Source organism: Ostrea edulis, chromosome 5 (genome assembly GCF_947568905.1).
Source record: "Ostrea edulis chromosome 5, xbOstEdul1.1, whole genome shotgun sequence".
Taxonomy (NCBI): domain Eukaryota; kingdom Metazoa; phylum Mollusca; class Bivalvia; order Ostreida; family Ostreidae; genus Ostrea; species Ostrea edulis.
Genome location: NC_079168.1, coordinates 37,595,602 through 37,609,686, shown reverse-complemented (window position 1 = coordinate 37,609,686; position 14,085 = coordinate 37,595,602). Strand labels below are relative to the sequence as shown.

General features: G+C 35.4%; 1 protein-coding gene across 1 annotated transcript; it reads right to left on the bottom strand.

Annotated features, from left to right (window-relative positions):
* Positions 1-1,560: 1,560 nt before the first annotated feature.
* LOC125650477 (mRNA decay activator protein ZFP36L1-like) lies at positions 1,561-6,877 on the bottom strand. Its single transcript, XM_048878826.2, has 2 exons — positions 3,736-6,877; positions 1,561-3,527 (listed from the first exon to the last, which is right to left on the bottom strand). Exons 1-2 carry the CDS (start codon positions 3,793-3,795, stop codon positions 2,394-2,396), a joined length of 1,194 nt encoding a protein of 397 aa, XP_048734783.2. The 5' UTR covers positions 3,796-6,877; the 3' UTR covers positions 1,561-2,393.
* Between the last annotated feature and the right edge of the window lie 7,208 nt (positions 6,878-14,085).

The window sequence follows — 14,085 nt, the reverse complement described above, 5'->3', positions numbered from 1 at the left end:
TTGAATAGCATGTCAGCGTGGCCACCAGTACACCATATATACTTACGTGTGTGGGCTCAGTTTTTGTTCTAAACTGCAAAGTAACTGTCTCCATTCATCAAAGGCCATTTAAAGTTTCTTTATCTAGCACAAAACGTCAGATAATCATGGGAAACAAATAAGACATTTGTTTTGTGCGTAGCATACAAAGTTCCGATATCAACGGGGTATATTCTTATAATTCATTTTTATTTGGGTTATTTGTTCATTTTTATTTTTTTTAATTCGACCCTTATTCTTAACTCTTTTAAAGAAAAAGAAGGGGGGGGGGGGGTAACAAAATTTGTATCGTGTCCCCCACAATTTAAACGATGTGTTAGTGTGACTTGACTTGATCCCAAGTCATTGAATCTACTTGTATTCTTCTTCACCATTCGTTTGAAGTCCTAAACATTTTATTATTTAAAGTCGGTTAGGAGTAACATCCAAAGCCCCGGCGAAGTTTATTCTGCGACTATTGTGCAATACGATGAATAGTCATTTAAACTATGAACAATATTTAATAATTGTAAATAGGTAAATCATATCTTTGGAATTCGAGCTTTATTGTTTCTTATTGTTCAGAAAGACATGCATTACATGGGAATCTCGTAGATTGTGGTCGATTTTCCCCCGCACGTGTCACCGAGGACACGTGCTCTCTGAAATACACAGACACACGCACCGCACTTAATATGTTAATACTAGTAAATCCAGGCAGCTCCTATACAAGTACATAATGGTTCGTCCCAACAATTTCCCAGAGAACTGCTACACAGCTCTGCATGAATTTATGGTTCTAGTATAACGGGGGGCAAATCTGTTTAGGAAATACAAAATACACCCTTTTAAAGTGTTTCCAGAGTATATCTGCTATTGGGATAATCAGTGACGTACATTTTGTAATTCTCAGCAGAATTTCTCCATTTAGTGTGTGCTCTAGATAACTCAAATCGGCTTGTCCAAAGGTTTCTTAGATAAGCAAGTATTTCATCTCCGCTCTAAACACAGTATGGCTAGAACATCTCGCTGCTCTAAAGATTAGATCTAATGTAAGAAAATGGCTATCGTATGACTTAATTTTTCATGTTTTCAGTAATTAATCGATGTGCCAAGGCCATTTCATTCATGACGTCAAAACGTCAATAGACACAAACACTTGAATGAAATGTGACGTCACTTTCATCAGCATGTGTATAAACTTTAAGTTTCCCACGATTCATTTTTAAGATTCGGTGCATACAAGTTACACGAGTACCCTTTTTAAATACTTTTGAAGTCCAGACTATATCTCTTCCTTAATCCTAACCGTTTTGTACTCATGTTTTCAACACCCTTTCATTACATAACGTTTTTCATCCGTCGTTCAATGCGACACGAAATTCCCATGCAGTATCACGCCACTGACAGAATTTAATCAATTCCGAGTCACTAGACCGTGAAAGTGAGGATATAACTGATCCAAGTCCCGCCTCAAAATGAGTCCAATACCTTTACCCAACAGGTGGTCAAACACCCAACATTAAAATAAAACTGAGATAATTAAAGCTTTCATTAAATTTAATTGGCATTCAAATGAAAAATAGACCTTCTTGGGCCATAAATACACAATGAATTATACACAATATGGATTTTATGAACATTCGAATGAAAAGTGCATATAAACCATATCTTTGGCGACTTTTGTATCATAATTTAACGAAATAAAAAAACAATATATATAGATATAAAACTTTCTTCTCTCAATCCATATAACTCCCGTAGAACCTCTCATACATTGTGAACTTAAATAACTGTGACGATGCATCAATAAATAATAGTCACTGTCTGAAATAGTACAAAGTTTGAATTAAATAAGTTGATAAGTTAAACGGAGAGTGATGATTCGATATAATGCAAATGCCATAGAATGTAGCACAAATTGTCCAAATCTGTGCGAAAAATAAATAGACATGCAAAAGGTACAATGGATTCCCGTTTACATAACACAACGATATTGATTTAGAATGAAATTGGAGGGAAAAAATGAAAATTGGATCCCACAAAAATCACAGATCACATGCGTGACCTAGTTATAGTAATTCGGACAACAACAATTTGCATAGTTTAAACAATTTCAACTACTTTGTCAAAAACATTCAAACATTCACAAACTTTCCGTACAAATCCTGAAAAATACAAGAATTGTGTATCATATTCAAACAAAAAAATTCAACAGAAATTTTTTTAACAAGGCTTTCTCCCTTGAGTCTTGCAACAGAAAGACAGACATAAAACCTGCAATTACTTAAGTCAAGCATTTGAGTCGGTAAACCGTCTATTTGGCAAATTTGATTTCTTTATGTGAAGTTCAGTCTATCAATGTTTCAATCTCTTTAATCATCATGAGAAAGTTTGTTGAAGATGGGAAGACGCAACGACTTGCTTACGTCCAGCGGAGAGCCACAAGTGTTTATGCTTCCACAGCTCCCACTGGAGCTAGACGCACTGCCGAGACTGTCCCCCGAAATGCTGTCGGGAGGGGAATGAGGCGCAGGGCGCGCGAGATCCCACGTGGTGGCTGTATCGAACACATTAGGGTTATTATTGCATTGGTTAGAAAGATTCATAATAACATTGATCTGCTGTTGAAGAATGTTAATTTCCGAGGCGAGATTTTGATTGGCGGTGGCGGCGGTTTGCACATTCAACGGAGTAAGGAGACTAGCCGCCAACGAAGAAGCAGGATCCGCCGAATAATCGAACACCGGGCTGCTAGATCCACTACTGGAATACTGCGAGGATGAAGAAATATCCCTGAAAATGTCATCGTTGCCCCAGAAAATGGGACTAAGGCTCGGAGAGTCACTTGCACTGGATGAAAGCGATTCGGAACTAGAACCTAGAGATCCATTGAAACTAGAACTGAAATTCGTTGGGCGCTTAACCTGAGATAACTGGTCCATGTGAGACGGGATATTTTGTTGCTGAACTGTTGTGGATGCGGTCATCATTGCGGGGTGATTCTTGTTGACATTCTGATTTCTCTCCTCGTCGTTGTGAATGAAGTGACATCTAGGTCCATATGGACAAAATCCAATAGTGTGGAATGTACGGCACAGTTCCGTTTTGTATTTGGGATGGCGATTCAAGTTTCGAAGTTCGTGAGCACCATGGGCAAACTGACATTTGTCACCGTATTTACAGTGGCCACTCTCTTCGAATGGACGGCATAATTCCGTTTTGTAACGACTTGAATTCACATTTTGAGTTTGTCTAGCTGTGGTTGAATTTAATGTAGCACCTGGTTCACTCATACTTCTGTCCAGTTTACGATGGAGGGATTCCTGGTTGTTTACGAGACACGACTCGCTACCCGGAGAGGATACAGACAAGGGAACCTGACCCCCGATCGGAATGAAGGAATTCGTTGACATGGTCCTAGCTTTGACAACAGTAGCCGACATGGTGGCTGCCGTGACCGTAGCGCGTCTCTCGTTCATCTGGTTCTTCATCAAATTCTTTTTATTCTGCAAAGTGAAGATTGACATTAAATACTAGAAGGATATTTCAGTACAACTTAGTCAAATCCATTATTACATGCAATGATACTATATACCGGCTTTCCCCAATAAAGTGAAAGTCGCATGACCGTGTCAAAACTTCCTAAACTTACACCATCAATCCACACAAGGTTTTTAACATAAAATCAATATGAGTACATATCGTAATAATTACCTGTTTATAAATTAAATCCCCAACATCATAGAAAGCTGATGGATACAGCTCTGTCGACATGTTGAAGTCGTTTTACTAAATTAACAATCCAAAGTTTTGCGTCTTTCCTTGTAGTTGTTTAAATGTTGTATGTTGCTCAAATCGCGCAAACGAAGTATTTATGTATATCTAGGCTAGTGGGCGGAGCTTAATTACACGAGGCGACGTCACTCAACAAGTTAAATCAGTCAGTGACGCGTAGATTGCCGACGATTGGTCGATGAATAACAATTCATTGGTAAAGTACCCCTCACTTATATTTAGTAAAATAGGTAAAAATACCTTATGAAACACAGAATTAACAAGTTTTGTATTTAAATCAAATTAAATATTTTGATCATTTACATATTATAGTTAGCAGTACTTAGATTTATAATGACATAAAAAAATTATGAGGGGTCTCTCGATAATTCGCGGGAAAATTCCCTACACCACGGTACACTTCCCGCCAAATTGTCATGGCGTTATACCTATATAGATATTGCAGTGAGACGATCCGTACGATTTTCATTCTAGACGTTCAAAGGTTCATATGTATTATGGTGTGACTTTATGTGTTTATCATATTGATAAAATTTGTACACACACACACAGGTATGCAAATGTGATGATGTGTCTTGTATTGTTTTCAGACCTAATATAGATTCAGTAATAAAAACACGTTGTTTTGAGGGTTATTTTTTTAACAACAAACTCATATATTAAATAAATAATGACATTAAGCACCGGGTGTTTCACTCAAAAGAAGTTTTTATGTAAACAAACCCGCGTTTACCTGTTAGTTGGGTTTCGGAGGTACGGTAATATAGCACTCAAAAGTCCCTGTTCGTATTGGAAGTCAATTATCATCAACTTATGGTCGGCGCTTATGATAGTAAATGCATTTTGATTGAGACAATATATACCCGAAGGATGTCCCCTAAAGGCCTATTATGTAATTACTATGACCCTTCATAGTTACTCAAATATAATTACAGTTTCCACAGTTCTGCATTATTTAGGGAGACAATGAAAATGAGTTTTACTGGGTTCGTAGACAAGAAGCATGTAAACACTGCGAATTAAATAGAAAATCCTTTTCTTGATAAGAGAAGCAACTTAAGAATTATAAGCTTCATCCGCATGTCAGCTGTTTGTGAATTCTACCGTTAGTTGTTACGATGACACCGGTGTATATTTTCTAGGTACAAATTCTGCCAATTCATTATCAAAATCCCAGGTAAGTGTCATGAAACCAGGTGATTATGAATTATCACTGAATCCCATTGTCGCTTGATCCACCACTGAGATTTGCCGGTATATGATAATAAACAAACTAAATCCCCTTTCATATGTCAAGTTTAACATCCACCCTTCTCACTGTCCTCTATTATCTGCTGGGAGCCCTGTAGTATTTAGTGAAGTTATTTCATTTATCTATCTCTCCAGGAAAACAGTATTTTGGTGTGATTCCGCTAAAGGGTACTTGCCAAAGTAGCTATGAATACAATGTTTTGTCATAACTTCAGGACGAGAAACGTAATAGATTTCAGTTGTCAAAAGTGGGGTTTCAATTCTCCACAAAGAAAATGAATGCAGAGAACTCGGCGTGGTGTAAATTCACCGCTAACGTGATTAATTATAAATATTCATGAAATTATCCTTTTTTGAATACCATGCACATGACACGCATAAAAACTCATTAGCTGTGCTCTCCTAGTTTTTCGTTGGCTATATCAGCTAATTGACCTGTTATGCTATGAGTAACCTGAAATCTTTTTTAAAACTTGTCAATAGTAATGAAGATTAATGGCGTTCATTTAGTCACATGTACATGTGTTAATCTATATCAATGGCCCTACGGGTGTGCTAGCCTGTGGTGCAAAAAAAAAATGTTGACCATATTTACATCGTTCAACTTGAATCCTCGTCATCGGTGACATTACGTCTAATAAAATTAAAAAATTTGGCCAAAGGGTGATAACTCTAAAATAAAACTAAACACTAGACAGTGAAGTAATTTATGATCGATACGTTAATATCCGTATACCACACCTTCAAATAAAAGACGAGGAAAAACTGTTAAGAATGCATATTAGAAGAATGGCTTCAAAGCTCACGTTAAATGTTGATGCCGCATCTTTCCATTAACACGCACGGCGGTGGCAGACGCGGCAAGTGCTTGATGTAAATGCTTAAAAAGAACCACATAACTAAACCGTTTTCCGCGGCGCTCTACAAACACAAATAAAATATTTTCATGTTAGTGAGAATCAGCTAGAATGATAATTATCAAGTAAAGCCGGATTATATGTTAATCGATGTCTCACAATTATTTCGTTTAACTTTTTTTCCCTCTCCCTCTTTCGCTGATTATTCCATAATTGGGGATGTAATTCCCAAAGTAACATGATTTTTGCTAATGAATGTAATTGTTTTAGTTAATTTTGATGATGAAATGCTATTTGGAAAATAGAGCAAACAAAAAAAAAACTTCCGCTGAAGTAACACGTGGAAAGCGAGGAAAAATTGAGTACTGTTGTCTAATTGTGAATATATTTTTTACTGTTATTCAATAAGAAATGTTACATGAAATATTCCCACGTTGTGAATGCAATTGATGACCAGGAACCTGTTCATTTCTTTCTATTTAACATGCACATGTTAAAGGAATTACACCAAGGAAACACGATAAAGCAGGTTAAACTAATCCTGGCGAAATGAGCCCCATGAATTTCCAGCAGTTGCCGGCAAGCGGAGTAATTGATGCAATATACACTTAATTGATAGATAATTGGACATGCCTGGCAGTTGGATAATTGTATAGGTGTAGGGAAATTGACACCAGCATATACAACGTCCATAGCATAATAACAAGTACTTGTCAATTTTTTTTCAAATAAGCAAATGAACTGCAAAAAGACTTACTAAATTTCCTAGCCTTGGGCCGAATCGTCTCGGTAAATTATCACATTTTGGAGGAAAAACTACATAGAAATTTAAAATCTGAATTATTCGAAAACTAGGAAGCGAAAGATTTCACATCGCTGAGTGCAATATAACTAATTTAGTATTTCTCCAAGAAAAGGACAAACTGTCAAATTAGCAAAATATTTGTGTTTCTGTTAAAGAAAATGTGCGAATGTTTTAATGAAACATGACACCCATGTGTTGCTATTGCGTATCTAGAAGCCTTCCAGGTTATTGTTATTTTTTTCAATAAAAATGTCCTTCAATATTATGCTAAAAGCTAGATAAGAATGGCCGATTAGTGCCACCTCCGATAATCTACAACAAAGCTATAATGACAAGATGTTTTGGGATAGAATGAAATTGTTATCCTTTAGTGTGAAAACATGGAGTATGTATTTATCGACCATCAGTCATCGTTAAGTATGTCAATATTTACATCACCCTATAGATGTCAGATGTTGCGTAATGTACAATTTTCAGTGAAATATGACAACCCTAAAAATATATTCTACAAGTTGATAGATTATCATGCAGATCGTTTTGATAGTCTTAAATTTCGAGAACACAAATTTTCAATGCAATTAATTACGCCTGCCATGACGGAGACAGACAATTCGGCAATTGATATGGGGAGAAATCCTTCATTGTAATCTCCTGTGCGATATTTTAATTCATTTTATTACTAAGACTTTACTATTTAATGTATATGCCCTACAAGATTTTCCAACCTTATCTATCTGGCAAAAATTAATGTTAGATTTATGTGTTTTACGATGGAAATTTACAGGATTGTGACGCGATCGACACATAACATTTTCTGTGGTTTTATATGGAAGATAACATATGACTCTTATTATTACAACTTAGAATACCTTTAGAAGAAATTAGTAGTTTAGAGTGTTGAAATATTTACAGTGTCATCTATAGAGTCTTATGATTCATAGTTGTATTTTATGCAAGAACCACTCCCTATATTTCTTTCTTCCTTTTCTTTTCGCTCTCTTTCTCATTGAAATTCTATGTCACTAAAATATCACCCCTCACTAACAATCTCAATGTTTTTAAAATTCTTTAAAACGTTTCAGCTATGAAAGCATAATTGATATTATTGACTTCTGTATGGAGAAGGTATGTATAGGCACTGTCTGCTACAACCGCCCTCTACGATAAATATTATGTAAAAACAACAACAACAAAAACATTTACCATGTCATATCAAATATAGGTGATGCCAGTGGCAGGTTTAGAGAGGGAGTAGGGGGTTGCACCCCTTCCTTATTTGCAAAATGTTAACAAAACAGTTATTTTCTGTCATTTTGGAGTCTGAAACGTCCCTTTTAGATTGGGAAAGCTGCCATCTTGGGTTGCATACTCGCTAGACTCCCCTTCGGAGGCGGATCCTCTTTAGACTCCCCTTTGGAGACGGATCCTCTTTAGACTCCCCTTTGGAGACAGATCCCCTTTAGGGGCGGAAAAGGTATTATCCTGGATCGCAACCACCAACCCCTTTGAACATTTTTTGGATCCGTCAGAAGATACATGTTGCTTGATATTTTCTTATGACAAAACCTGTTGATGATACCTAGAATTTCTTACTCGCTACCATAATATACTTATAGTACCATAGTTCTATGAACAGCATTGTTTTTAAAATTTGATATACAGGTTAAAAAAAAACCAGAGGGTGAGAAAGAATATGTGCTGTCTTATCAAGCATGCATATTTATTTATAAGTACTCTTGCATATTCGTTCGTTGCCTATTGAAACATTTTCATTGTAAAGAATCATGAAGAAATTACATGCAACGTTTTTAAAAAATTTGATGATAGTTGGGAGTGTTTTATGCCCTCCGTGATCTGTACACATGATAAACTTTATTTCATTATTCATAGTATATAAAATTTGACAAAGTGTGGTTAAATTTGAAACAATAACGGGGCAAATGAAAATGTTCATTCAGTACAAATTAAAAATGTATTCCCACTATCTACTTATGAAAAGGAAGGAGTATGTTGACGGGGATCTCTTAACAATGGTTACGTACACTGTGTGGTGGAGCAGTACCCCTAGCGTCCATAACAAGTCCTTATCACTTAATCTACATTTTACAACACAACAGGTACTGAACAGGTCACAACTGCTTCATGACAATGCCAAAAGGAAAGAAATGCAGATAGATAGTACTGTCGTAAGTGGCATATGGCCATGTGGTCTCCGTGACATGCGCGATGATCATTGTTCCTAAGATAACAAGGGGAGATAATACTGCTGTGATAATCCAACCTAAGAGATGATTACCTTAAATCTGATACTTGTGGAGGAGAAATTAAAAAGAGCATGCCAAGAACTATTTCTCTTGTTGGATTTTTTTAAACGATGGACTCAATTTCTCAGAAAATGTACAGAGATATTTGAACGCCATTAAGAAAATATATCGGAATAAGCATCACATAAACACAACTGCTATTGCCGTCTGTGCACATCCTGCATGCAGTTTGTTTTTGTGTTTCAAAGTCTGCAGAACTTCGTCTCAGTGGTCTGATTGGTTAACGGGCGTGGGAAAACGTTTGGGGGCTCTTGTACACACAAAACACGATACGACGTTTTGGTCGCGATTCTTGATTGTTTCCAGATTGTTTTATTTTACGCGATCCTCCCTCCAGCATGCTCGATGTGGCGTAATTTGTTTGTACTCGCGTTATTGCCGAACTTCTTGAAGAAAGTCTTAGGGGTTATCGCGACAAAAGAGAAGATCGATGTCGCTTCATTGGATTCAAATGCTTTCGCACTTAGAGAGCGTGATCAAAACTATATAAAACGCATCTTCCTAAAGTACACAAACCCAATACACAACGAATTGTATCCGTGCAATCTCGTACAGCTGAGTTGTGATTTAATTATTTATTATTTTTACCTATAAACCCATTTTGCCGAAGAAAAATGGGTGAATTAAATAATGAATTTTGAATAAGTGTTTCTTTATTGCCTGGAAACACCAGATGTGTTGCGTTATGACATATATAAATAATCTTGGAACAGAATATAAAGTACAGCCGTCCTTGTCCGAATTTGTCAACACCCATGTTACTGAACTGGTCGGAACCAAGATCCTTATAAAATATTGAAGAACTCCTAGTTTCATTAACCAACTTATAGATTAGCTGTCCTGTACGAACAATTAAACATCTAATGGTTATACTATTAATTGAAATAACAGTCTTTTATCGGAGAGAAATACCAAGTGGTAACAATGATGACGTATTTTCATTGACAATGCGTACAAAGAGTATGAAATTTCAACATGAGTGTATGGTATGTATTACTGATCATGTCTAGTCAATGAAACGCAGTCTTATTCTCTATCAACTTTCTTTGTCAGCATTACCGAGGACGAGGAAAGGCTTTCCGAGAGAGTGATATTATACTGTATTTTTGTCTTGACTATTCAGAGTACTAGACCCCCAGTCTCATTGACTGACACTATGATCAATTATCATATACGTTGTAATTATTATTATGTGGTCACTACTTGTATCTTAAGATAGGCTCTGCCTGTCACTACTTGTATCTTAAGATAGGCTCTGCCTGCTGTCTAATCCTATTATGTTATACATAATAAAATACTGTAATTAAATAGACTGTACACAGGCACCATCCCTCGATACTCTCAGTATGCCAGCCACCTTTTTATACTGGATTATAATTTTTCTTCCCATATTGAATCTTTCAAGTATCGTTCATCTTCAATGATTTCCATAATCCAATTTCAGACCAATGTGGAAACTCATTCATAACACATATTATATTTTATTAGTACGTCCCCCCTGATTGCTGAATAAACACACCCATATATATCATAGTATAGGGCGTCATATAGTATAATGCAGCATGTAGTGTAATTACACGTCTGACATGTTATGGCGGCAGTGTCCACCACTATATCCCTACAGTCAGAGCGCTGCCAGTTTACGTGCCAGCGAGAATGTTTCGCTCTTATCGGCGACACTGACTATATAGATAGAGTGCTAAATTTAGAACGTGGGGGATCTATCATGGATACAGTTTTTGGTTTGTTTTTTTTATCAAAAATTATTTACCGGTAAAGGGTTCATCATTTCAATACCGAGTGTTTGACGAAGGAATAGTAAGTACATATATTTAAAAGAAAAAGCTCAGATCTTAATCGAGATGCGAACCTACGACCGGAATCTAGGATTCTACTTTTGAGAAGTACGATGATAAAACTTAAAGTAGGATCATTAGTTCATAGTACTTGTAAACAATAAATAAGTAAAATGTACATAACAAATACATACTTAAAAGACACGTAAATGTACATAACAAATATACACTTTTTATTTAATTAGAAAAATTGTAGATATGTAAACCAGGAACCATTTCTGAAATATGCTAAGTGAAAACAAACCTATGTGTATATCAAAATGACACTATTCACCAAATGATGCATGTCGTTCTATCTTAGGAGTACAAGTAATCAAGTTCAATTCAAATCTATGTAAATAGAATAAAACATCTTCAGTATGTATTTCCAATTTTCACACCGTCTTAATTTGGTCCCTTTCGCGGTAATATGGTAAAAAAAAAAAGGGGGGGGGGTCAAATTAAGTATTGTAAAACTAAAACATATCCTAGGCAAAATCATATCCGAGAAACTTGTGACACGACCTGGTGTAAAACAGCACGGTTAAGTTGAATCCACACTTCAGGTTAATGCATATTTCCATCCAGTAAGAGCGATTTAATCAAACCACCCTTGTGTGGTGAGCTAGGCGAGTGGATCAAAGGATATAATTCTAATTAGATTGTAAGAGCGCAAGACCCAACTACTCTTCAAAATGCTGATATGTTTTAGATTTTATATATCTTCTGGTCGCATACATTTGTTTTATAACGTAGATTTTAAATTTAAACACTAATTATTCAAAAGAATAGGATCGGGCAACAGGCAATGCCTATTTATACTCTCTTCACACAAAGGCTGAAACACCTTTTAATAATATATGAATGAAATGATATAATATGAAGTCATTTGAAAACATAGAGATGATATATTGAGCTATGATGTAACATGACAATGTCTAACTGCATTCACCTATGGTATGTTAAACGTTGCAATATTTAATATTTTCTATTTCTATTGTATAATATTTTATTTGTATTCTATATTTTCCATTTGTGTTGTCCCGTGGGGATCCGGGTTAGAATAGGTCCTCAGTAGCCCCCTTGATTGTCGTAGAAGGCGACTAAATGGGGCGGTCCTTCGGATGAGACCGATAAAACCGCGGTCCCGTGTCACAGCAGGTGTGACACGATAAAGATCCCTCCCTGCTCAAAGTCCATAAGCGCCGAGCATAGGCCTAAATTTTGAAGCCCTTCACCGGCAGTGGTGACGTCTCCATATGAGTGAAATATTCTCGAGAGGGACGTTAAACTATATTCAATCAATCAACCCATTTGTGTTGTTTAATTTTTCATTTGTATTGTATACCCTCCATCTGTATTGTATAATGTATCATCTGTATTTTATAATGTATCATCTGTATTGTATAATGTATCATCTGTTTTGTATAATGTATCATCTGTATTGTATAATGTATCATCTGTATTGTATAATGTATCATCTGTATTGTATAATGTATCATCTGTTTTGTATAATGTATCATCTGTATTGTATAACGTATCATCTGTATTGTGTAATGTATCATCTGTTTTGTATAATGTATCATCTGTATTGTGTAATGTATCTTCTGTATTGTATAATGTATCATCTGTATTGTATAATGTATCATGTTTTGTATAATGTATCATCTGTATTTTATAATGTATCATCTGTATTGTATAATGTATCATCTGTTTTGTATAATGTATCTTCTGTATTGTATAATATATCATCTGTGTTGTGTACTGTATCATCTGTATTGTATAATGTATCATCTGTATTGTGTAATGTATCTTCTGTATTGTATAATGTATCATCTGTATTGTATAATGTATCATCTGTTTTGTATAATGTATCATATGTATTGTATAATGTATCATGTTTTGTATAATGTATCATTTGTATTGTATACCCTCCATCTGTATCTGTATTGTATAATGTATCATCTGTATTGTGTAATGTATCATCTGTATTGTATAATGTATCATCTGTATTGTATAATATATCATCTGTATTGTATAATGTATCATCTGTATTGTGTAATGTATCATCTGTATTGTATAATGTATCATCTGTATTGTATAATGTATCATCTGTTTTGTATAATGTATCATCTGTTTTGTATAATGTATCATCTGTATTGTGTAATGTATCATCTGTATTGTATAATGTATCATCTGTATTGTATAATGTATCATCTGTATTGTAAAATGTTTTTCTTTTGTAATGTATAAATTTCATCTCTATTGTAAAAGTTTTTGTATTGTATAATTTTTCATTTGTATTGTATCCGAGGGATTGTTTATTTTGATTTGTTACATAGGATTTCATTGGTTTGAACCCTGGTTTAATTATCATGTCATAGACTACATCTTTTTCATAACCACTGTTTACCTTCATGTTGATTTTACTATACATTCCCTCGCTTATCAACCTTGTGTTATAACTATAGTCCTGAACGGAAATAGGGGGTCAGTTCATTTTGTGGTTGAGCTTCCGGAACATCTTGCTCGTTTTCAACACAATACAAGCTAAAACTTGACTAATGAAATCCCTCATAATAAATCAAAATAATCAAGCCCTCGGGTACACGTCTTCGCTAGCCAAGGGTGACGCTCCACGGTGGTTCTCTGTTCAAAAAGAGAAACACCGTGGAGCGTCACCCTTGGCTAACGAAGATGTCGGGTACAATATAAATGAAAAAAAATGAAACATTTCACAATACAAATGGAAAATGTACAATACGAATGAAAAGTTAAACAACACACATGGAAAATAAACAAGACACAAATGGGAAATTAGAAAGTACAAATGAAAAAAATTCATAAAATCAAATGGTGAAGATTGAATATTGCAAGGTTTGATGTGCCATATGCATCACCATAATATTAGGATGAAAGAGAGAACCTTAACGAATGGCGTATAGTCAGTAAGATTTGTAATGAATACCACACAACTTCCGTCATGTTGACCATGTAACATTTTGATTTAAAATAAAAACCTGCTATTCACACCAATCTCCCTCCAATGAACAAGTCCATGTAAACAAACTACGGAATTGGGTTAATGTGTGTAACTCGAGTTATAACTGACAAATGCAAGTCCTCTACCAGTGACATCACTGCTCTGTTAGTGACGGGTATCGCTGTACAAGACCGTGGAATGCAACAGGATACAA

What these genes read in the sequence shown, in the direction of transcription:
- LOC125650477 (XM_048878826.2), bottom strand. Translation starts at nt 3,795, where the DNA reads ATGTCGACAGAGCTGTATCCATCAGCTTTCTATGATGTTGGGGATTTA. An exon ending in GGGATTTAATTTATAAACAG is followed by an intron (nt 3,528 to 3,735) that starts GTAATTATTACG and finishes TTCACTTTGCAG; the next exon opens with AATAAAAAGAATTTGATGAA.